Source organism: Bubalus bubalis, chromosome 23 (assembly GCF_019923935.1).
Source record: "Bubalus bubalis isolate 160015118507 breed Murrah chromosome 23, NDDB_SH_1, whole genome shotgun sequence".
NCBI lineage: Eukaryota > Metazoa > Chordata > Mammalia > Artiodactyla > Bovidae > Bubalus > Bubalus bubalis.
In genome coordinates this window covers 37,188,954-37,213,449 of record NC_059179.1, presented here as the reverse complement: position 1 = coordinate 37,213,449, position 24,496 = coordinate 37,188,954, and the positions used below count along the sequence as shown (strand labels likewise).

Genomic DNA, 24,496 nt, shown 5'->3' with positions numbered 1-24,496 from the left:
ACCCGGTGTCCTTGTTCCCCTCTGTCCTTGTTCCTGGCCTAAGCAGACCATTCAAAACATTCATGCTGCACTTCTGCTCATCTGGAAAACAATCTTAACTACTCTGCTACTAACTACTAACTAATTTTAACTATTTTAACTCACAAGTCAGTTAGAAATAAAATGAGAAAGTGAGTGAGAAAACACTTTGAAACAAGATAGTTATTTTCAGTAGAGGTCGGTATTTGTATAAGAATAAAGTGATTCTATAAATACTGTTAAGGAACCCAGAGGTGTACCTCCTTCTGAACTTGGGGTGTTTTGTCCAGTTCTCTAATGCAGGAGTCCCCAGCCTCTGGGATCCAATGCCTGATGATCTGGGGTGGAGCTGAGACAGTAATAATTGAAACAAAGTGCACAATAAGTATGATGTGTTTGAATCACCCCAAAACCATCTCCCCATTTCCAGTCCGTGAAAAAATTATCTTCCACAAAACCCTTCCCTGGTGCAAAAAGTTTGGGGACTGCTGCTAACGGAACATCTCACATTCTGGGTTGGGATTGATGGTCATGGGCCTACCTTGTCCTTGGTAGATGGAAATCCCTCCATGGTGGAGCCAAGTCTGAGTCATCTTCACAAGTACAGCAGAGCCTGGGCCTCCCACAGGGACAGAACATGTCCTCTGCCGAACAGGTGTTGAGGGAAGTTTTATTCAAAATAAGCCAGTTGCTGTTGCTGCTGTTTCCATTCCTCCATACACCTTTCCTCACATCTCTTTAGATAGAAGCCTCCCACTTCTCTCATGCACCCATCCTTTAATTCCTGTTGAGTCCCACATCTTCAAAAAAGCCATGCCCCACACTTTAGCTCTCACTGTGGCCAGCCCTTCCTTTCTTCTGAACTCCTTCCCTGATTGCAGTGTGGGCCACAGAGTTCAGCCCTCAGGGATGTCTTGACTCATATGATGTCTTACTAGAAGATTGGAAGCATCCTGGGCTGGGACCATGATGTCTCAGAGCCTTCCCTCTATGACCTACTGGCCTATTAATTTTTTGAGGACAGGGACTTGTTTTGTCTTGTTCACTAAGGTATTCAGTAAATGTGTTGAATGAATAGATGTATTTTACACATAATAAACACTTAACTCATAAAGGTTTTGTGGTTAATGGGTGAGTAATGAGTACACCAGGCTGGCTTGAGCAAAGTCTCTGTTTTCAGGAACAATGAGAAATACGAATGGAAAAGTAGTCTGAGGTGAGATCATGAAGGAACTGGAATACCATTCTGAAGAGTGGGGAGCACCCCCAACCTTGTAAATATAGACTGGGCAAGATGGAAGTGGTGTTGGAGAAGGTTAACTGGCAGCAGTTGGGTGGGCTTAGTGAGTGTTTTGTTATTAAAAAAAAAAAACAGATGTAAGAGCCTAAACAGTAATGGTAGCAATGGGAAAAGAAGTATGAGATAGGTAATAGGAAGGGAGGATGAAAATCCCTGAGTGGTTGGATGTAAGGTTGGGGAACCAAATATGACTCCAGAGGATAACTTGTAGAATTCTTTTTTGGTTGACAGAAACGTGGTAAGTGAGAGAGTGATCTGGTTTTGATGAAGGGAACATGGTGCATTTGGTTTTAGATGTGTGGGGCTTGGGGTATCCCAGAGGAAACGAAGGACTGATGATGCAGATGGAAGGCATCCACAAAGAATTTACAGTTGAATAAAAATAGATAAATCCTCTGGAAGGAAAAGAGAAACCAATCATCTTGAACTCAGGACCTAAATATTCAGGAATGAATTCATCTAGGACAGGGGGAACAAACGAAAAAGACTTAGAGAAAAAAAGAAAAAAGTGCACATCCTAGAGTCTAGTGCAGAAAATTTTGGGACTCTGTTAGATGTGTGTGTTCATATGCACGGATTAAAGTCTAAAAACATATACATTTGCATGTTAATTGTGTCATCCTTTGGTGATGGGGTCTCTTACTTTCTCCTTTTGTATATTGGTAGTATCTGATTTCCCTGAAATGAGTGTATCATTTCTGTCACTTTGAAGCGTTACGTTAAAAATATTTGAGAGAAAGATATTAGATCAAATGTTGCAGAAGAATTGAAGACAAAAAAGATATTTTTAGGAACTCAGTTCTTCCCTTATGGATCATTCCATCTTCTCAAATAAAAACTACAGGCAGGCTTATTAAGTAAGTAAATCTGCCTCCTTGTTTGCTTCCCTCATTCACTCAATCAGCTGATATTTAATGCTTACCATGTGTCAGGCACTGTTCTAGGCCCTGGAGGAAACACAGTGAATAAAGTGGGTAACATTTCTTCTCTTTGTGCCACTTAAGTTCTATTGCCACTTCAGTAGCACTTACACCCTAGTGAACCATTGGGACACTGAACTGAAATAATAATAGATGTGAAAGCATTTTGAAAAGTTGGTATGCTGGGGGTCTAATAGCCTATTGGTGTTGACAGATCCAGAATAAATACAATTATTATTCATGAATATTCCAATTTTCTTCTTTTCCATAGATATTAGAAATATTAGGGTTATAGCTGTAAAATACATTTATGCATATATATATATATATATATGTTATAGACTTAACACATGTCTTGTGCCAGTACCTTGGTGACTATTTCCGTTTCATCTTGAGACTAAATGTCCAAGGGCACTTACAGAGCATCAGAACTTGAAAAAGATTGAGTGCGGCTCACCCTAAAGATGTGAACTGGGGAATACATGAGGGGAGGGAAATGAAGGAAAAGCTCAGGTGATGTAGAACGTTCTGGAACATATCCAGCAATAAAGGGTAGAATTATACTCTCCTCTTTTAGAGAATGGGGTGCCTGCCCCATTGTTACATTTTCCTCATTGGAAAGGATGGACAGTGTGGGACAAGGACCATTTGGGAATTAGAAAACTCAGATTGGAGTCCCAGTGATCTCCAAGATCTTCTGGGACTTCATGAATGAAATGAGAGTGTTGGGCTAGATCAGTGTTTCCTAACCTTTTTCATTATGGAGACTCCTTTTAAACAACAACAAAAAATTGAGACAGCCCCCTCCCCCTCCACAGTCCATGTAACAGTGGCTGTGACTGTCATAGTGTCTATGAATTCAGTGGTCCCTCTAGAGGCATTTGTATTTCATTCATGGAAATTTTGTACATATGACAAAAATACATTTACAGGCAAGCCATTCGTCAGTGTCGGGGGTGTGTTTGGTGTGCGTTTGGAATTACAGGCCACTTGCCCACATCCATGGGTTTCTCACAGATCTTGATTGAGTGAGAAGCACTGACCTGGGTCTCTTCATCTCAGATCTGTACTACTTATAGCTCTGAGTCAAGATAAAATACCAGGACTTGTTAGTCTGTTCCTATCTGCTAATTGAAGATCCTTTGTAGAGGAAGTTAATCATTTTTAAGTCTGCATTTCAAAAAGATTTTCTAAGCTATGTCAGACATCACCTAAATGAATGGGGATGAATAAAGATGTATTTGTTCATTTTTTCTTAATCCTTTCCAACACCTTTATATAAATTAGAACCTGTTTGCCATGACTTTAATCTTCAAAAGTGATTATTTAGATGTTATTTCAGGGTTGCTATCAAGTGCTTGTTAATTCTTCTTTCCTGCAGTTCCCATCTGTGTGGAATATAATTTTTCATAGGGAACTAATGAACATGATTGCAGGTGCCTTTAATCATAGAATCATAGAAGCTGGAGACAGAATAGATGGAGATGTTGCATTTTCCTCATCTAGAAAATGGGACTAATAATGTAACCCTTCCTTACCCATTTGTCATGAATGAGAAATATGATTGCCAAGCTAATTGCAATATAAATAGCTGTAAATGAAATGCTAAGTAATAAAAGTAGGAATGATTTGACTAATAAAAAATGTTTTTCCTAACTCAGTTTTTTCATTACTGATGCCTCCTGGCAGTAGTCATTTCCAGTGTAATAGTACTAACAACAAAACCACAAAAACCAACAGCAACTATCATTGATGGATCACTTTTATATGCCTGGGTCTTTCCTTGTATCATCCCATTGAATCTGCACAACAGTCACAAAAGGTAAGTGATTGGCCCCAGGTTACACAGTTAATAAAGAGCAGAGATGGAATTTGAACCAAGGTCTGGCTGACTCCAGCGCCCACACATTTCTTACTGTGCTCTACTGCCTCTCAAATCTAGAACTTTCAGGCAGATTCTGATGCCTCGTGTCATCTTTTGCAAGACTCTTGGCCAACCTCTCTAGAGAAGACAGTTGGGTTCCTCACACTCAGCTTAGAGAAAGGAGCCTGGGCAAAGGTGGTAATCTCTTGATCACTGGTTCTCAGTCAGGGCTATACACTAGAATTACCTGGGGATTCTACTAGATTCTGCCAGGATTTTAGCACCATTAGAATTAAATACCACAAGAAGGATTAGCTATTCTATTCACTGCTGTGGTACTGAAAAATGCTGATGCCTGGTCCCTTAAAATGGAATCTCCAGCAATGGGACCCAAGCATGGATATTTTCTTTTAATGTGTGATATTAATGTGCAGCCAAGGTTGAGAACCACTGCTCTAAAAGATTTCTTCATGGATTGTGTCATGAAGAGAATGATTACAGATTTACCCAGGAATGGGTTGATAATGGATGCTGCCAAGACGATCTGGAAGTATTGGGTCTTGAATCAGACGCCATGGGTTCAAGTCCTGGTTCTTCCAGTTCCCAGCTGTGTGACCTTGTACAAGTTACTTAACCTCTCTGAGCCCATTTTTTCCCCATTGACGAGTATTTTCAACAGAATTGCTATGATTTAAATTTAAAAATCCATGTGACCTTCTTCCTGCTGTGCCCTAATCGTAGTAAATGATGTCATTATTACCAAAGAAATTAAGGAAAAGGAAAATGTAGCATTTTTTGCAGTTTGGTGGTATTGTCTGAAAACCTTCATTTAGCTTTGTACTGGAATTCAGATGGAATTGAATTAAATGATAAGGGACCCCCCCCCCTTTAGAACAATATTAGTGGCCTTTAAACCTTAACCATTTTCACAAAATTATAAAGTTGATGTGTTATTTCTCTCTTGCTTCCCAAGTGTAGCAGGAAGCTGGAGTCATAGTCATAAAGTGAATGTTCAAAACTGCCATCTTGTCAAAGGCTGTTTTCGATTCAGCCTTCTGGTCGTTTGTTCAAAGGGCTTTGACACAAGACCAAAAGATCCTGTTGGAGATGCTGCTGCTGGCAGTTTAATTGGTATTTTTCAGGGTGTAGACACACAATTTCTATATAGGCAGAATGAAACTGGAAACAGGGCAATTAATCCAGAGAGTTCAGACTGTAAGGAGAAAAGGAAAAAATTAGGCAAAAGAAATTCTTTTAAGCAAGCTATTTTGCCATTTTTAAATAGATACTTTTTAACTTTATAGAAATAGATACAACTTAAAGAGTATTTTTGTGACATAATTAAGGGGCTCACAAAGCAAAATGAATGCCTATAAAATATCCAACAAAGGCCAGGTTTTCTAATTTGTACTTTTTTTAATATGAAAGGGGCAAAATAAATGTAGTAATTGCATTTATTATGAACAAAGAAAAAGTTAAATGTATTTTCCACATAGGGGGCAGCAAAGAAGAGAGGAATCCTGGTTAAGAGGACCAGTTAGATGTTTTATCAAATTATAGCTCAAAATGTTTTCTCTTACTACTGGCACAAATATTGACTGGGTTTGTCTCTTGGCCCCTGAGAGTTGTCAGCCTGCCTATTTTGTTGTTGCACTTGAGTGAGAGCTAATATTAATAAATTGATTGACTTTTGTGATTAAACGTAAGAACCCAACTGAAGGGAACTTTTGCTTCCTAGAACATGAATCTAGGAATGTTCTAGATTCTGCTTCAGAGGAATTATTTCATATTAGTAAAATCAAAAGACTGTCTGTTCCTTTGTAATTGATGATTTCTACAGGCCTGGTCATGAATCTCATGCTAATGTTAAACCTTCAAAAAATTATTTGGGAGATTTGAAAAATTCACTTGTCAAAAATTTAGGATTTGACTCTTTACATTTATTATTGGCAAAATGCAGGATTGTTTGTTGTTCATGTTGTTTTCTCTTTTTATTCCTTGATTTGCCTTTTTTTCTCATATTTGAGAAGTTTGAGAAGTTCTTTGAATATTAAAAAAATAAATACCGGCATAGATGCGATGAAAATTATTTCTTGAAGAATTGTGACTTGAAGTAAATTCCCATGAATTTTTAGTGAATAGAATAGGCAAATTCCTCAATATTGATTTAAGTACATCTCTTTCATATATGACAATCATATGTAAATTTTTATCATTGGTCTCCAAAGTATTTAAGGAGACAGTTGCAAATGATTCTTTAATGCAGATCTAATGTGTTAGATGCAATTCCTGTACAGTTTTTTTTTTTTAATGTAATTGTGTTGTATATTAGCAAGGGGTAATGGATCCTGTTTTTAATTAAGTAATACAATTATTACATTTTGTGATTGTGCATTCAGTACCTTAGGAGGATATTATAGAAAGGAAAGTAGTAATCATCAGTATCAGTTTTTCAGAAAAGCAAATACTGTTTCCATTAATACTTGAAGGAGAGACGTAGTACGGTGAAAAATTAAAATATTATTTCTAAAATGGAAGGAATTTTAATGCATCATTAGTGATGCCTATCTTTGCCTTGGGCTATAGTCAGCATAAGTATATTTTAAATGCTATACAATTGGGGAAAGAAGGAAAAGAAACATGCAAGAGAATCTAACACAGTAATACTCGGACAGAAATAAAGAGCTGAGGTGTATTAGGGTGATTTTGTATGATGGTATTTGAATTTGAAATAAGTAATTGAGGCAAAAGTAAGGTTTGGAATAGAAGTATCAGGGTGCCCACTGGTGTCCATTTCTTTTTGTGTGCAGAGATGCGGCCAAAAGCAGGATCGAGAGTAATCCAGCGTCTACCCTCTCCTCGGCTCCCAGAAGGAGCTGCACTTATACAAAGGCTACTGTTAGACTGTTGTAAGAATGTGAGTTGATTTGTGACCAACAGAGTGACTTAATATGTACCTGAGCTTTTCTAAGGTACCATCTCTCCCAAAGTTCATGGCCATATATTTGTATGACCTTTGTGGGAATTTGAAAATGAAGAAGATTGTGAAATGAACTCACGAGGCAGGGAATTTCACAGAGAAGAGCCATCTCGGTTAACTGTAGATGTCTGTACCTTCTAAACAATTTTTCTACCTCTAAAATTTTAAAATTAGAGTCCCTGTTTGAGAGAGCTAGTACCAGATTTCTTTTTGGGGTATAAAATTATTCCTTGCCAGCACTTACTGGAATTTTTATTCACTTCTGGGTTTGACCTGAACTTTGGTTGCCTAATCACAACTGCTTTCTTTTCTTTATAGCCAAGCTGACAGGATATACGGGAAAAATAAAATTTCTGTGCTTGTTCTGAGCATACAAAGTCAAAGGCTGTCTTTTGTAGGGTAAGACTCAAAGAGTATGTTTTATAGCATAAGAACAAAAATAAAGCTTTTAATGTATGATATTTGAAATAGGTATTTATCAGTTTATAAGCTTAGAATGAATATTGTCCTAAGTATCATTTATTACTTTACTGAAAATAGAGTCATTTTGAATTCTTAACTAAGACCATTGATAGAAAAATATAAACATACAGATATCCAATTAATATTTTTTTCTGTATATTTCTGATAAGCCTGATGTTAGAAAATTCGTTTTCTTTTTTGGGGGATAATTACAAATCTAAAAAAGCAAAAATGCAATCAAAATGAAGAATTCAAAAGTATAAGCTCTCTTTTCATTTATATTTGCAATAGACTTTTTGTCTCCAAGTATTATTTGTCCTATGAGAATGAAAGGAATCACCACGTGTGTTTTTTTTCTTAACTAGAAAGATAACCATTTTACCTTCCCCTGTGTCTGTTGCCTAGGTTTGATTGTGACTCACCAGGGGATGCCTTGAACTTTTCGCACTCTTTTCCCAGCCCTGATGCTAAGATAAAAATACACTACCCTACTTGACCTAAAACCAGACCCTGGCTGGTAGACCAGAGACCATCACACACACACACGCGCCTATACCCTCTGGGGTAAAGGCTCAGCTGCCACCTCTGAGTCAACCTGCATGATTTTTATGTTTGTGAGCAACTCACCTTGCTCTCCAAATTTAGACTTTAGGACTGTACACCTCACCCCATCCTCTCTCATCCATTTTTGACAAAACGCATAGCTAAAATTTTAGTTTTTTTTTTTTAATGAACTAGTCCTGTGGGTCCGTCATACTTGTGTTGATGACTAATGTGTGTCTATTTCCAGTAGATATTTTGTAATAAGCTATAACTCTGAAAGAATATGATGGGAGGAAAGGGGCCAGGATCCTGTATCAAACAAACTGGAGAAAACCAGTATGGGAGCACTTAGTGCTTTCTGACTTTTGAAAGGAAGGAAACTTTGCAGCATGGAAATTGTAAGGCGCAAGAAAAGTAGACTCGAGTTTTTCATGGGGGAGGGGAGTGAAGTCCCTGCTTGTATAGCTTCTGCGATGTCTGACTTAGTCATGACAAACTGCAGCTGAAGTGTCTCTCTGGATGATCCCATGCATTGAACCAAGGGATAAAAGAGTAAAATCTTTTTCTTTCCTTAGCTGGTGGTTCTATATTAATTCAGGAACTATAAAGCAAGTTTCAAATTGATATCCTTTTCTAACTGGAAAGCAAGCATACCTTATATAGAGAATATAAACATTTCAACAGGTACTGTTACCCACTTGCCCGGTGTTAACTTTTTATTTAAGCACAAAAGGTCTTAACATTTCTGTGCGTTAACTTTTAGTGGATGTAATCCGTGAACACTGAGTAAATAAAGGGCTCAGGCTGAGAAGCCTGTGGCTTTCATTGCGAAAGTAAATTTACAGAATCTGATTATGAAGCATGTTAGGTCTTCCCTTTCACAACAGTAAGCATGTACCTTTCATCGGATTGGTGTGCATAGACATAGAGATGATGTAGCACTTTAAAATGCATTCTTTTTCCTTTTTCTTTTTTTAAACACAAGTCTGGGAATTCCCTGGCAGTCCAGTGGTTAGGACTCCGCACCTTGACTGTAGAGGCCCAGGTTCCATCGTCCCTGGTTGGGGAATTAAGATCTCAGAAGCCTCATGGCACATCTAAAAACAAAAGAAACAACCCCTCCCCAAACCAAAAAGCAAAACAAACACATGCCAAACATGTCGACAAACTCTCTTTAGTATGAAGTTCAAACACATGTAACCCAAGGTTAAGTTCTACCCTGTAAAGTCAGGTGGTTTAACATGTGCTGTGAAGATCTACATGAGGAATAGGACGTGCAGCCCCGTTTTGTTGTCTCTGAACTGTGGAATTCTATGCAGACCTCTTACAGCGAAGATGCAAAAGTGAAACCAGTCCTGGCTTTGGGCAGATTTGATATTCATTCCCTGATGATGCACTGGTTTGGCTTATTTTCTTCCTTTTCAAATATTCTTTCTCTTCCCCCTTCCAGAAATATGGTGAACCAGTGTCAACAGTGTCCATACAGGCTCCCACTCCAGGAGTTCACATAGAGGACACCGGGCAGGGCATCAGCCACAGGCCAGCCACCCTCCCACTCCCCCCACCCCCCACCATGAACGCCACCTTCCCAGCACTATTCTCCTGCTGTGCTTTACATATCTGGGATCTGGCCTTGATGGTTCGGGTCCTCCTGGTCTTGGCCTCAGGGCCTTACTTAACTCAACCCACTTTTCCTCTTGTCTTGACTGCCTGTCTAATAGGCAGAGCGGCTAGAAATAACTGTGTGACCGTGTTTCGTGTTCATCTCACTATTTGCCATGATAGGAATCATTCTTACAGATAAGTAAATCACAGAGCCGGGCAGAGCGTCCACCCCTTCATTTTACAAACCTCCCTCCCCCCAAAAAGAAAAAGACCTTCCCTTATAATAAGCACATAGAAAAAATAAATTCCTGTTGCTGGTGAAAGATTCTGAACGTAATTCTTCTTATGCAGGAATCAGTTTATTTAATGGGTTTAAACATAAAGAGTTTTAAATTTTTCTTCATCATATGCATAAAGGGAAAACACCTTTTATTATATATATATGATGTATTTTGGTGTAATATGTGTAATTGCCCTGGTATCATGTATATTCTGACAATATTAAAAGATTTAAAAGTCTAAAATCCAAACTTCCAAGAAAAAAGTGTTGTACCTGTTTATAGTTATGAAGCTTGTACCACGACCTTTTAGAGGGTTTAGATGTAAAAAGTTCTATGGCTTTCTTCAGATTTATACCTTTAAAATGACCTTTTTATAGCCGAGTTCCCTATATTCTTTCAAGTAAGCAGGCAGATGTTTTTGCCTTTTTTTTTTTTTTAAGTACAATAAGAAGCATGTCTTCTGCCCTTCATCAGCTACAAAACATATTCATGGCTCTTCCAGTTGGAAGGTGATTCACCTGAAGCTTGGTTCCCAAATTAGTAACTGGGCAGCATCTCATTTAGCAAGTGGTGCTTCCCACCAACTGAGGGAAAAAAAATAACCCCCTCTCTCTCTCTTAACTCAGATATAAACTTAAGCTTTCACTTGTCAGAGGAAAATGAAACCATCACTAACCACTGTTTATTTCGCTGGCAGCTTCATGCCTACGACAAAGTAATTTTCCCCCAGATGAATTACTCGCTTACTCTGGTGCGGCAATGACTAATAAAGTTATTTATGAAACTCCTTAAGCGTGTGGTCCCCGTTCCCACAGTGTGTCACTGCTGCCGCCAAGTGACAGTTCTGGAAAAAAATCAGCAAATCTTAAGCCATTAGAGAATCGATTCCTCTTTCCAAGCGAAGGCCCCTGCTACTCCTTGACAGAGAGATTGTCTTCTTAGGTGACAGGAACTGAGGAAGAATGCTCTCCTCAATCAGCTTGACCCACGTGGGCGTCACACCCGGCGGTGCCCCCCGCGCTGGAATTCAGGGCTTCTGAAAAAAGAAAGCCGGGGGTGAATCAGAAAACAGTTTCCTGGGCTTCAACGAATATATCCAATATTCAGGTTGAGGCTGTTTTTAGCTCAGTTTGGGTCGTGTCCCACAGTCTCAGGCAAAATCATGCTTCGCTACAGGGAAGGGAAATTATCCTACAGATCCATCCTGCGCACCCAAAACTTGTAACTTTCACAACACGCCAACGCGGGAGGTGGGGTGGGGTTGGCGGGGAGTGGGGGCCGGGAACCTATGCAAAGATTGTTCTCTTGAGCAACCCCATTCTTGAACTGGACTAAGAGCTTTTCAATTGCCGTGACATTTTCAGCCAGGGAAGTAGCAGTCGTTGCAGAGCCATGTTTTACGGGCAATTACTTTATATGATCAATGGAGCAATTCTCCTTCCAGAAAGGAACCAAAGAGATCAAGTTAAATCATTAAAGAGAGAAAGAGAGAGCAGGGAGAAAAGGACTCGTCTCATTAGCAGGTGCGGGGCTGCGGGCTCAGCGGCGGCAGCGCACAATGTCGCTGGCCCTTTAAGACAATGGCCGTGCTTCCCCCCACACCCACCCCCCGCGCCCCTTCCCCGGTCGCTGTTGACAGGTCTAAACCTCCCTAGCAGCCCATTGTGGCCGCAGTAGGAGGCACCTGCAGAAAATGTGCCAAAACCAGGCAGGGAGCGAGAGCTTTTCAATAAGCTCCGCAGCTGGAGGGACGAAGCAACACCAAACAAGCCGGCGCGGAGCAGGCACGTGATGGGGAAAGGGGTCACCGCCAGCCACCTCCTATTGGCTTCCTGCGCACCCGTCGGTTCAATTTGCTGACATCCAGTAGCCGGCTTTTCTCTATTTGCTTAATATGCTGAGGTATTTAGCTTAAAAGCACTAAATGCTCCATCACGACGAGCTGCTCTCTCCCTTTCCCATTTACTGTTATTAAGGACATTTCCCCCCGTATTTTCTCTCGCTTTCCGCCCCAAAACTAAGATTGTTTTTTTTCGCTCCTCTCTCATGACTACTTACAGGCATTCTCTACCACACGCTACTGCTGCCCGCTTGATTTTACTCGTTTTTAATTCAGGGACAAGTAATACTGAAGGTCTCTGCTGCTTTCCTAAAGCGCACGCATCCTGGCTGCCCTAAGCACAGGTCTGGACAGGGCAATTGCGTTTCAACTTAGCAGACCTTTTTTGTGCATCTTCTGAGTACTTTCCCTGAGGGCTTCGCGGTCAAGAATCTGCCTTCAGTGCAGGAGATGAAATGTGGGTTCGATCCCCCAGTCAGGAAGGTCCCCTGGAGGAGGAAATGGCAACCCACTCCAGTATTCTTGCCTGCCAAATCCCATGGACAGAGGAGCATGCAGGCCCCAGTCCACGGGGGTGACAAAAGAGTTGGACTCGACTGAAGGACTAAACAGCAAACAACTGTGTACCTACCACTGTCCTTGGGGCTCTCGGAAACCCAGACATGAACAAGACCACGCTCCCCTTCTTGTACTGTTTAAGGATCCAGCAGAGAGAGGAAGTGGCTAATATAGGCGCATTTGTTTTGCACCCACGCACTTTTCTGTGTAGTACTGGGTTGGCCCAAAAGTTGGCTGGGATTTTTCCATAACGTCTTAAGGAAAAAATCAACAACTTTGGGGCTAACTGCATACTTGCAGCCCTTTTGAGAATAGGCAGAAGTGGAGGTGGGGTAGGGAGGGACCTGGAAGGTGCTGGTGGTGCTGTGGCTTTGTGGAGCCTGCCTTGTGAGTCGAGAGGACAGACTGGCAATGTCAAATCTCCAAGGTAAATGATAGATGAGGACCTCGATTTTGGCAGCTCCTAAGCGTCCGAACTCCTTACTTTCACTCACCACTTTCCAGTTCTCATGATATTTCCATGTTGTTTTTTTCCCCTCACTTGAAGTAGTAAGGCATTATCTCTATCTTACAGATGAAAACATCTGAGATTCAGGGCAAAGCACCTTGCCCAGGGCCCCACAAGGAATAGGTGGTAAGTCAAAGGCCCACAGCAACTGCTCCCCTGCCCCCATGCCCCCAAACTGCGGCTTCCCTTCTACCCCAGGCTGCCTCTCAGTCTGTCTGCCCCCCTGAGCACACAGTTTGAGAGCAGCCTGGAGGCACCCGAAGTGACGTGTTCACGGTGTAACTCTCTTCCCCCTCCTACAGATGGAGAGTGTTGGCGTGTACAGATTCTGTGGGTGTACAGCAAAGAACAAAATGAAGTGTGATTCCAGGTGGGAGATGACCGCTTCAGGTAGGAAATGAGCTGATATGTGTAAGTATCAAACGTGTCTGAAGTGGTCACCCCCAGGACGCTATTCCTTTAGAGAGGGCCAAGGTACTTGTACATCTGTGCACATGTCGTCCTAAGGTATTTGCTAAATCGTGGCTTACTCAGAGTGGCTTGTTCAGAATCCCAACACGTGGTGAGAGGTATGAGAGAAAGAGGATCTCAGGCACTCGGCTCATGAAGTCATTTCCCACCTACCTGAAGCCCAGGGTGGTTGGGGTCCATGCTCACAAGCACGGCTCGTGGAGTGGGACTTAACATCCATGTAGCCTGCCTGGTGTACACCAGCCCCCTGCTCTCTGGGCACCGGGCTAAGGCAGGAAGAGATGGTCTCTCCCCTCAGCCAAGCTTGTTTATGCTTTAACACGTCTCTCCTCTCAGAGGACTGGTCTTCTTCTTCTTTCTTCCCCAGTGCATCCCCCCACCCCACCCAATTCTGGAGAAAACAAGCGGACTATTCATGTAACAAGAGAAAGAGTGAGCAGGGAAGGGGGGAGAGATGCCACCGACAAACTCCATTGAAAGCCGCTGGCTGTTCATTTACATTCACACTTTTAAAAAATGTTAACTAATGATGTTAAATGGTTTGCCAAAGGTCCTGGCAGGTCAGTTGTAGAAGTGTCATTTCTGCCTAATTAGGGCTCTTGTGGCTGCCCGGGGCCTCCCAGTGCAACTGGTGACAAGCCGAGAGCTGACAGCTTCAATTGATGCCAATAGGAAGGTTGGGCCGGTCATGTTTTCCAACTCAGCCAGGTGTTTGCTGAATGGGGGAGGGGGCCTGGCGAGATCTGAGTGCTTCTATGATCCTTTTTCTTTCAGGGCTCCCTCCCAAGTCCTTCCCCTTTGCCTGTCTTGTCTTGTGTCAAGGTCAAGAATGGGCTTTGCTAAATCAGCAGTTTGGGTTATCTCTGGGAGGTCATTAGCAATCCCCAGCCCAGACATTTCAAGTGGTCTCAGACCCCTGATGCTAGATATTTTTTTTCTCCCTAAAAAATCAGAGGGTAGGGAAAGAAAAGTTTTAGGTGAAAAACAATAGTAGGAGAAAATAAAACAAAGCAAAAAAGACCCAGAAAGCTCTGCAGAGCCATCAAAGCATTAAGCTTCTGAAGACATTCATCATAATAAAATTCATTGAGGAGAAAACAGCTAAAGCATCTGTGCTTTAATCAATGCCTTTAACCTTTCACTGAAGAAAAGACAACAGTGAAAAACCCTAACCTGTTCCACTGGATATAGAGAACCTGGCACATAGAAGGAGCTGAATAAATAATTTATTGTTTGATTTTTCAGGAGAAAAACCACTGTCTGAGAAGCAAAGAGTGATTGATAGAGATCCTGCTATTTCTCATGCTTACTTTCATTGTTTCTACAGAGCTCTTTGAATTTCTTAGTTGACCGTGAAATATGTGCTAAGTTGATGTACCACATGATGGGGTGATATGATTATCTTATTTTTTGCTTTTTCTTTCTTTTTAACAACTTAAATCAAGCAAAATACCACTGGTGCTGGAGCCCTGGGCTACAGCATCTATGACACAAAAAGGCAGTCGAGTAACAGGAATAGAACAGCAGTGTCTAGAATTTGGAGTTGACACCCTGGCCGATTTGTGCCTGAATTCAACCTACTAGCACTTGAGTGTGTGCACATGCACACACACACACACACACACACACACACACACACACACACACTAACTGAGCCTATTAGCAGGCCTGGTAAACAAGGAATGACTGAAGTAATACATGGGGTTTTGGGAGCAGTGCTGTGTTAAAGGGAAAAACGTGAACTGAAAAAAGCCATGCTTATGAAAATCTAAGACCAGACCCCAGGATTGTAGTTCTAAGAAGGAGATGGGAGATTCGGGTGATGGGTGTCTGAAACTTCAAGTTTGCAGCTTCCTTTCTTCACACAATGATGACTTTCCCACCTGCTGCCCCTGTTTTCTCTAACGTGGGCCAGTGAAAAGTAGGGCCAGAAAAAACAGACTGTCTATTGGTTTTATCAAGGAGTGTTGTGAAAATAAAGGAGACTGTGTACTGAGCACACCGAGGGCGATATCTGGCATGTATCAGGTGCTGGATGGCGCTAAGTTCCCTCCCCGCTGTCCCGGGTTCTTCTTGGTTGGAGACCATGTGCTGTTCTGCAGTGTCAAGCTATTTTCTCAATACCCAGGACACATTTGAACAAAGAGAATTAATAGACTTGACTAATAGGCTGACCTCATGAATGGTGAATGAGCAGATGAATCTAGACGTTTTTCAACCAGGTTAGTTGCCTGTCTCACACTTTCCCTCCAGGGACCACCTTTGTCACTGAAAAAAGAAAAAGTGAAAGTGTTAGTCACTCAGTCGTGTCTGACTCTCTGCAACCCCCATGGACTGTAGCCTGCCAGCCTCCTCTGTTCATGGAATTCCCCAGGCAAGAATACTGGAGGGGGTTGCCATGCTGCCCTCCAGGGGATCTTCCCGACCTAGGGATCGAAGCCGGGTGTCCTGCATTGCAGGTGAATTTTTTTCCATCTGAGCCCTCGGGGAAGCCCCCTTTGTCACTAAATTCCCTTAAAAGACCCACTTTGCATTTTGTCCATCCATGTTGTGCCGCAGCACATGCTGTTTCTCCTCCTCTTCAGCGCTTCCTGTGTTTCCTTGTACCGCTTCTATCCTGGGATGTGGTTCTGCTTCTGGCCCCAGTACTGACCCTTGTCTGTGCTTTGCCTCCCGCATCTGCCTGTGAATTACAAGGAGTCCTCTGGCATTAATATCTCCCGACTGTATACATGATAACTGATCATTACAGTGGCGACCCTGGAAAACTGGAATTATGTTCAGCTATGTCTGGGGCTTCCCAGGTGGCACTAGTGGTAAAGAACCCACCTGCCAATGCAGGAGACATAAGAGATGCAAGTTCAGTCCCTGGGTCGGGAAGATCCCCTGGAGAAGGAAATGGCAACTACTCCAGTATTGTTGCCCATGAACAGAGGAGCCTGGTGGGCTACACTCCAAGGGGTTGCAGAGAGTCGGACACAACTGAAGCAATTTATCATGCACAGATATTACCTAAGCCTTTCTGAAAGGCAAATCTGATTTTGTTTTTCCATTGTTTTCTTTGACCTTAAACACTTACTCTGGTTGTCCTGATGTACTGGCAGTTCTATCGACATTTCAGGATGCTTCAAGCCTCAGGGCCTTTGAACAGATTCTTCTTTATCCTTAGAATCCTTTCTCCCTCTTGTTTGCCTGTCCAACCACCTACTCATTGTGCCACCTCCTCCACCAAGCTTCTCCTGGCACCCCCACGTTAGATTGACCTTTCTCTCTTTTGTATCCCCCTGCAGGGTCTCACATTCTTCTCAGTAATCATAGTGTAATCATGGTTCAGTTCAGTTCAGTTCAGTCGCTCAGTCCTGTCCGACTCTTTGCGACCCCATGAACCGCAGCACGCCAGGCCTCCCTGTCCGTCACCAACTCCCGGAGTCCACCCAAACCCATGTCCATTGAGTCGGTGATGCCATCCAACCATCTCATCCTCTGTCGTCCCCTTCTCCTCCTGCCCTCAATCTTTCCCAGCATCGGGGTCTTATCCAATGAGTCAGCTCTTCGCATCCAGTGGTGAAAGTATTGGAGTTTCAGCTTCAACATCAGTCCTTCCAATGAACACCCAGGACTGATCTCCTTTAGGATGGACAGGTTGGATCTCCTTGCAGTCCAAGGGACTCTCAAGAGTCTTCTCCAACACCACAGTTCAAAAGCATCATGGTACAAGTTCCCTTTTATTGAGGGCCTTCTGTTTGCCAGCTAAGTGTAAGTGCTTTTGCTGTTGTAGGTAGGTGCTCACTACCGATGAGGACACTCAAGGTGCATGTTTAAGGTCACACGCCTTGAAAGAGGACTGGAGCACACGCACTAACCACCCTTCACCTAGAACCACCCATGCACACTGCCTCCCATCGTAAGTAGCCGCCATGCTGATAAGCTTGGGTGTGTGGTTTCAGTTTTCTCCTCTCTGGATGGTGAGGCCCTGGAGGGTGGTGACACTCTTATCAAGTCACTTGATGTGGTGGTGCTTAGCATAGGGCCAGCACATGGCAGAGACATGAATTGTCTCTTGTGGTCTACCCAGGGCTTAACGAGAGCCTCTTTTAAGGAAGGAGTTTCAAGCTAGGCGGAAGGTGCTATAAGGTCAAGGAGGTTGCGGCCCTGAAGGCCAGCTTTGCCCAGGATCGGCCATGCACAGCAGTGTTCTTCATGTCTGTCTACAGAGGACAAGGAATGAACAACTGTTCTGTATTTCATGTTCTGTAAGGCTTCCTGAGAGAGCCTTGTTTTTCACATGAACTACCAAGTCATTTGGGCTTCTGCAGTGACTCAGCAATAAAGAATCTTCCTGCAATGAAGGAGACCCAGGGGTTGCGGGTACGATCCCTGGATGGGGAAGATCCCCTGGAGGAGGACATGGCAGCCCACTCCAGAATTTTGCCTGGAAAATCCCATGGACAGAGGACCCTGGTGGGCCTCTGGGGTCCATGGGGTCACAAAGAGTTGGAGATGACTGAGCGAATGAGCATGCATGCACCAGGTCATTTGGCCAAGAATTTCTGCTTGTTTAAACTCCTCAGAAAGAACTCCCCATTGAAGCACATCAAATTTAGAAATGGGCTTTTCTTTTACAAATATGTGCATGTAAGTTCTCATTCCTGCTCTTCATTTGATTTCTTTTTGCTTCTGTAATCTCTCCTGTCTTGAAAAGGGACTTTTTTAGACATATGTGTAATACAATAATAAGAATGATACACCCAAGAGAAGGGACTGAAAGGGAACCAAGGCAAAGTCAAGGGTAAATGAGGTCACAGATGCATACCATGAGGTCCTGTGGATTTTGAAAGATGAACCACAAACGTGTGTCTCAGTCTCTGCGCATCAGCTGGAGGGGGAGGGGGATGAAGCAGGTCTCAGCTTGGCTTCCACTGTTTCCCCGTGGGATGCAGAGATATCAGGAACATGAGTTGGAAACTGTTTGCATGAGGAACTGATCATCTCCCAGGAAACCCCAAAGGTAGGACAGAGTGATGCTTCTCTCAGAGGAGAGGGTCATTTTGAGTATGTCGTGATGTCACTCAGGCTTCCCTGGTGGCTCAGATGGTAAAGCCTCTGCCTGCAATACAGGAGACCCTGGCCTAGGAAGATCACCTGGAGAAGGACATGGCAACCCACTCCAGTACTCTTGCTTGGAAAATTCCATGGATGGAGGAGCCTGGTGGGCTACAGTCCATGGGGTTGCAAAGAGTCGGACACAACTGAGCAACTTCACTTTCTTTTCTTTTCTTTGATGTCACTCACTCTGTCCCTCGCCTGCCTACAGCCCGGGCTTGAGCAAACAACGACAGAAGCCCCTCGCTGTCCCATGTACCTCCCGTTCTGAGAGCAGGGGCCGCCGGCCCAGCTCCTCACGGTGATGACCCAGCGACGTGGTGGTGGCTCCAGGGATGTGACGGCGGCGGCAGAGGCGGTGAGCCCGGCGCTGGCAGTGTTGGTGGCACTTGCGTGGGGGCGGTGGCACCAGCACTGGCGGTGGCGGTGGCACCAGCACGGGCAGCACCTGTACCAGCACGAGGTGGCACCACACCCTCCAAGTGGATGCAGCAACATCGCAGCAGCTGCAGGGGCCGGTCAGCTTCAGCCAAGGGGGAGGGGGGTGGCTGGCCGCGGCCCAGAGTGGCTCTGCCTCCCTTAATGAGGGCCCTGCAGCAGCTCCATGGGAGACAGAAGCCTGGACAACAGCGAGGAGGCCCATCCAAGGAGGTATTTGAGGCTCCCCTGGAGGAAGACTTAGGGGTTTCCCAGGTGGCTTAGATGTTAAAGTGTCTGCCTGCAATGCGGGAAACCTGGGTTTAATCCCTAGGTTGAGAAGATCCCTGGAGAAGGAAATGGCAACCCACTCCAATATGCTGGCCTGGAAAACTCCATGGACCGAGAAGCCTGGTAGGCTATACTCCATGGGGGTCACAGAGTCAGACATGACTGAGCGACTTCACTTCAGTTCAATTGGAGGAAGACTCCTCCAATAGCAGGTGGGAATTGGAGCCAAAGAAATGCTGTTAAATGACCCCATTTTTAGCCTTGGAATAGGGTGATCCAGATAGAGATGAGTGACTTTAAGATATAGAGCATTTGTGAGATAAGAACAAAGCACTTGGTGAAGAAAAGCTCAGTTCTTTCTCAGGTGGAAGCTGAGCCCTCATTCATTCATTCATTCAGCAGGCATCAGTGGAACCCTTACTGGAGTCTGGACTCAGATTCCAGGGGATCTGAATGGGCTTTGCCATGTGCTAGTCTGTGATCTTGAGAAGGTTACATGATTCTCTACACCCCAGTTTCTCCATCTGTGACATGAACTATGAATAATATTACGTATTTGCCTCAGTGGGTGTGAAGAGAATCAGATGCACGTGAAATTTTTAGCAGAGCGCCTGGCACCCATTAAGCATCCAATAAGCATGAGCTATGTGAGAGGTTGTGAGATGTTCATCGTCCCTCATTAACTAAAGCAGTATTTGTCCATGTGAAATGCTGCATTACCACCATCTAGAAGGATGCTCTCTGTTATCTGTGGCTGCTGCTTGGTAGAGAGTTTATGGGTGATTCAACTGACAAATTACTTCTGTTATCTGCCTTTCCCTGGTAGCTTTTTTCTTGGTAGCTTAGTGACTTCCTTGGTGGCTTAGACGGTAAAGTGTCTGCCTGCAATGCGGGAGACCTGGGTTCGATCCCTAGGTTGGGAAGATCCCCTGGAGAAGGAAATGGCAACCCACTCCAGTACTCTTGCCTGGAAGATCCCATGGACAGAGGAGCCTAGTAGGCTACAGTCCATGGGGTCACAAAGAGTCAGACCCAACTGAGCAACTTCACTTTCTTTCTGGTAGCTTAGCTGGTAACGAATCTGCCTGCACAGCAGGGGACCCTGGTTCAATTCCTGGGTTGGAAAGATCCCCTGCAGGAGGGCATGGCAACCCACTCCAGTATTCTTGCCTGGAGAATCCTCATGGACAGAGAAGCCTTGTGGGCTGCAGTCTATAGAATCACAAAGAGTCAGACACGACCGAGTGACTAAGCATGCACATATCTGCCTTTCAGGACTTTTCTGAAGCACATGAACTATATATGAGATTTCCAACAGCAGGGAAAGAGATCCCAGCTAACCATCTTTTTGGCACATTACTCTGTTCCCTGACGCCTCTGTCCCCCACATGCTTGAACGGTTCCCATGAAGGGAGGTGCAGAGGCACTTAAGGCAACTTATCCAATGTGCTGGCAACTCTGACTCTCAGAAGGTTCTCCCTCTCTCCACTCTCCCTTGACTACAGCGTCTTCTGTTTACCCCCAGTGTCTTCAGCTTTTCTTCCTGGAATGTGGTTTTACAGTCTTTTGTCATTCTGAGATCCAGTTTGTTTATATGCCCCCCCCCCAACTTTAATAATGATATTATTGAGCTACAATTCACATACCATACAGTTCACTCATTTAAAGTGTACATTTCAATGATTTTTAGTGTATCATGGAATTGTACAGCCATCACCAGATCAATTTTAGAGAACTGATTCTCTCTCAACTCAGCTCTCAGACTGTCTGTTTGTAGTCTCTAATAGTTATATTTCTTGTTCGTTTGTTCATTTAATAAATACATATTAAGCACTTCATCTATGCCAGGCACAGTGATAAATTCTGGGGAGACGAAAGTGATTGAAAGTGTAGACGCTCCCTTCATAGAGCTGGTAATTCACCGAGTTCTTCAGACTGTAACCCTGTAGCTAAATAAACATGTCTTGATGAGCAGGTGTGCACAGCAAAGATGATGGGAGAGAGGAGTTGGGGGAATGTCCCTAGGAGGTGACAGTTAAGCTGAGACTTGTAAATATGTAGGAGATATTGGGGGTGGGAGGGCAGTGAACAATCCAGAAGGAGGAGCAGAGTCTTCTTGGAAACCACACCAAGCACCTAATTCCCTTTCCACGTTGAGCCCTTAAATATTTGACTATAGCATCTTCTGTTTTATCCCCAGTGTCTTCAGCTTTTCTTCCTAGGATGTGATTTTACAGCCTTTTGTCGTTCTGAGATCCAGTTTGTTGATATGCCCCCTGCTCTAATAGTAATTTTATTGAGCTACAATTCACATACCGTACAATTCTTTCATTTAAAGGGTACAGTTCAATGATTTTTAGTGTGTCATGGAATTGTACAACCATCACCAGATCAATTTTAAACCGTTTTTATTACCCCAAAAGGAATCTCCTATTCCCATAGCAGTCAGTCTCCATTCCCCCTCCCCAAACCCCCACAATGGGAAACACCAGTTGTTTTCTGATACTAAGAGTTGCCTATTCTGGATACTTCATATAAGTGGAATCACACAGGATGTGGCATTTTGTAACTGTTTTTTTTTTTTTTTTTCATTTAGTGCAGTGTTTTTAAGGTTCATCCATATTATAGCATATGCCAGTACTTGACTACTTTTTGTTGCTCAGTAATATTGCATGGTATGGAGAAGCCACGGTTTGTCTATTCATTAGTCAGTCGGTGGGCATTTGAGTTGTTCACTTACTGGTTGTTATGAATAATGCTGATGTGAACATTTACATACATGTTTTTGTACAGATGCATTTTTGACTTCTTTTGAGTATATACCTTGGGGTGGAATTTCTGGGTCATGGTAACTCTGTGTTTAACTTTTTGAGATACTGCCAGATTGTTTTCCAAAGCCACTACACCACTTTATATCTCAACCAGCAGTGTATGAGGGTTCTTATTCCCCCACAACCTGGCCAATACCTGTTAATCTGTTATTTTGATTATCGTCTTTCTCCTGGGTGTAAAGTGATATTTCATTGTGTTTTGATTTGCTTTTCATGGATGCTTAATGATAGCATCTTCTCATTTGCTGATTGGTCATTTGTAAAATTTCTTTGGAAAAATATCTGTTCTTATTCTCTGCCCATTTTAGCACTGGGTTATCTTTTTATTGTTTATTTGTAAGTGCTCTTTATATATTGTAGAAACAACTTCCTTACACCCGGCTCAGTAGTCCATGCATTCAATCCATAGGTCAGCCTCCCTGAACTTATCAACTGAATTCATGAATCTTTGATCTGCTTCATTTCTATACAGTCTAATAATCCCATCAAAGAAGGAAACACATTTATTTGATAGAGCTTTTCCTCTACAAGTCCCCTGTGGGTCCTAGTGATCTAGGCTTTCTACATGTTCATACATCTCCTTTAACAGGTAATCCTGAATCTTTTCTCCCAAACTCACAAGCCAGTTATTCTTTCATTGTAAAAGAATTAACTTCATATGAAGAAATAGAGAATCACAAAGAGTAAAGTCATACTTAAGTGTGGTAAGTGTGGAGGGAAGACTAGAATCCATGGCGTATGTTGACTTATCCTGAGCCCCCTCCACTCATGATGGAGAAAGTTCATGTGTGGACGGTGGTGGGAGCCAGTGTGGATGTGGGCAGAAATTCCACATCCTTGGTAAACTTAGGTGGACAGCTTCCTGTACCCACAGTGAAATACTGCTGCTGTGTATTATACATAGTGATGCAGTTGCCTGAACAAACACCAGTGGATGGGAAGAACATGAATAGGGATCTTTTAACCCACAAATAGGAAAAGGAGTACATCGAGGCTGTATATTGTCACCCTGCTTATTTAACTTATATGCGGAGTACATCATGAGAAACGCGGGGCTGGAAGAAGCACAAGCTAGAATCAAGATTGCCGGGAGAAATATCAATAACCTCAGATATGCAGATGACACCACCCTTATGGCAGAAAGTGAAGAGGAACTAAAAAGCCTCTTGATGAAAGTGAAAGAGGAGAGTGAGAAAGTTGGCTTAAAGCTCAACATTCAGAAAACGAAGATCATGGCATCCGGTCCCATCACTTCATGGCAAATAGATGGGGAAACAGTGGAAACAGTGTCAGACTTTATTTTTCTGGGCTCCAAAATCACTGCAGATGGTGATTGCAGCCATGAAATTAAAAGACGCTTACTCCTTGGAAGGAAGGTTATGACCAACCTAGATAGCATATTCAAAAGCAGAGACATTACTTTGCCAACAAAGGTCCGTCTAGTCAAGGCTATGGTTTTTCCTGTGGTCATGTATGGATGTGAGAGTTGGACTGGGAAGAAAGCTGAGCACCGAAGAATTGATGCTTTTGAACTGTGGTGTTGGAGAAGACTCTTGGGAGTCCCTTGGACTGCAAGAAGATCCAACCAGTCCATTCTAAAGGAGATCAGTCCTGGGTGTTCTTTGGAAGGACTGATGCTAAAACTGAAACTCCAGTACTTTGGCCACCTCATGCGAAGAGTTGACTCATTGGAAAAGACTCTGATGCTGGGAAGGATTGGGAGCAGGAGGAGAAGGGGACGACAGAGGATGAGATGGCTGGATGATATCACCGACTCCATGGACATGAGTTTGGGTGAACTCAGGGAGTTGGTGATGGACAGGGAGGCCTGGCGTGCTGCAATTCATGGGGTCGCAAATAGTCAGACATGACTGAGCAACTGAACTGAACTGAACCCACTTCTGTGATTTCTTGTTATCTCATTTAATTCAGGTTCCTCTTTGACCTGAATTATCTGGATTTCACTAGTAAGTAAGCGTTTACTCACATTTTTTTTCCAGGCCCCAGGTAACTAGGGGCTTCCCTGGAGGCTCAGATGGTAAAGAATCTGCCTGCAATGTGGGAGACACAGGTTTTATCCCTGGATCAGGAAGATCCCCTGGAGAAGGGAATGCCTACCCAGTCCATTATTCTTGCCTGGAGAATTCCGTGGACAGAGGAGACTGGTGGGCTATCGTCCATGGGGTTGCAAAGAGTCGGATATGACTAGGCGACTTATACACACACAGGTAGGCTCTGGAAATCCTGAGATATAACAGGCACAGAAAAGGTGGACAGGTCAATCCAGTGCCATCAAGTCCCACTGTGGGTACTATGGTAGGATGTGACTTGTCATCCTGTCCCCTGAGGTCCCATGTGGTCAAGGTGTTAAGTGACACAGGTGAACCAATGTGTAACTGCAAAGCAGCCAACAGATATTTATTTAGCATCTGTCCTAGACATGAAAACACAGCAGTGAATAAGACAGAAATTCCTGTCCTTGTGGAGCTTACATTCGTGTGTGT

At 43.3% G+C, this 24,496-nt stretch overlaps 1 protein-coding gene across 1 annotated transcript in view; it reads left to right on the top strand.

The window, feature by feature from the left end:
- Positions 1-24,496, top strand: part of HSPA12A (heat shock protein family A (Hsp70) member 12A) — a 174,468-nt gene that overhangs the window by 1,099 nt on the left and 148,873 nt on the right. The window contains exon 2 of the mRNA XM_006071686.3: positions 13,182-13,269. Within this exon, the coding sequence (XP_006071748.1) occupies positions 13,182-13,269 (88 nt within the window). The remainder of the gene's footprint in view (positions 1-13,181; positions 13,270-24,496) is intronic.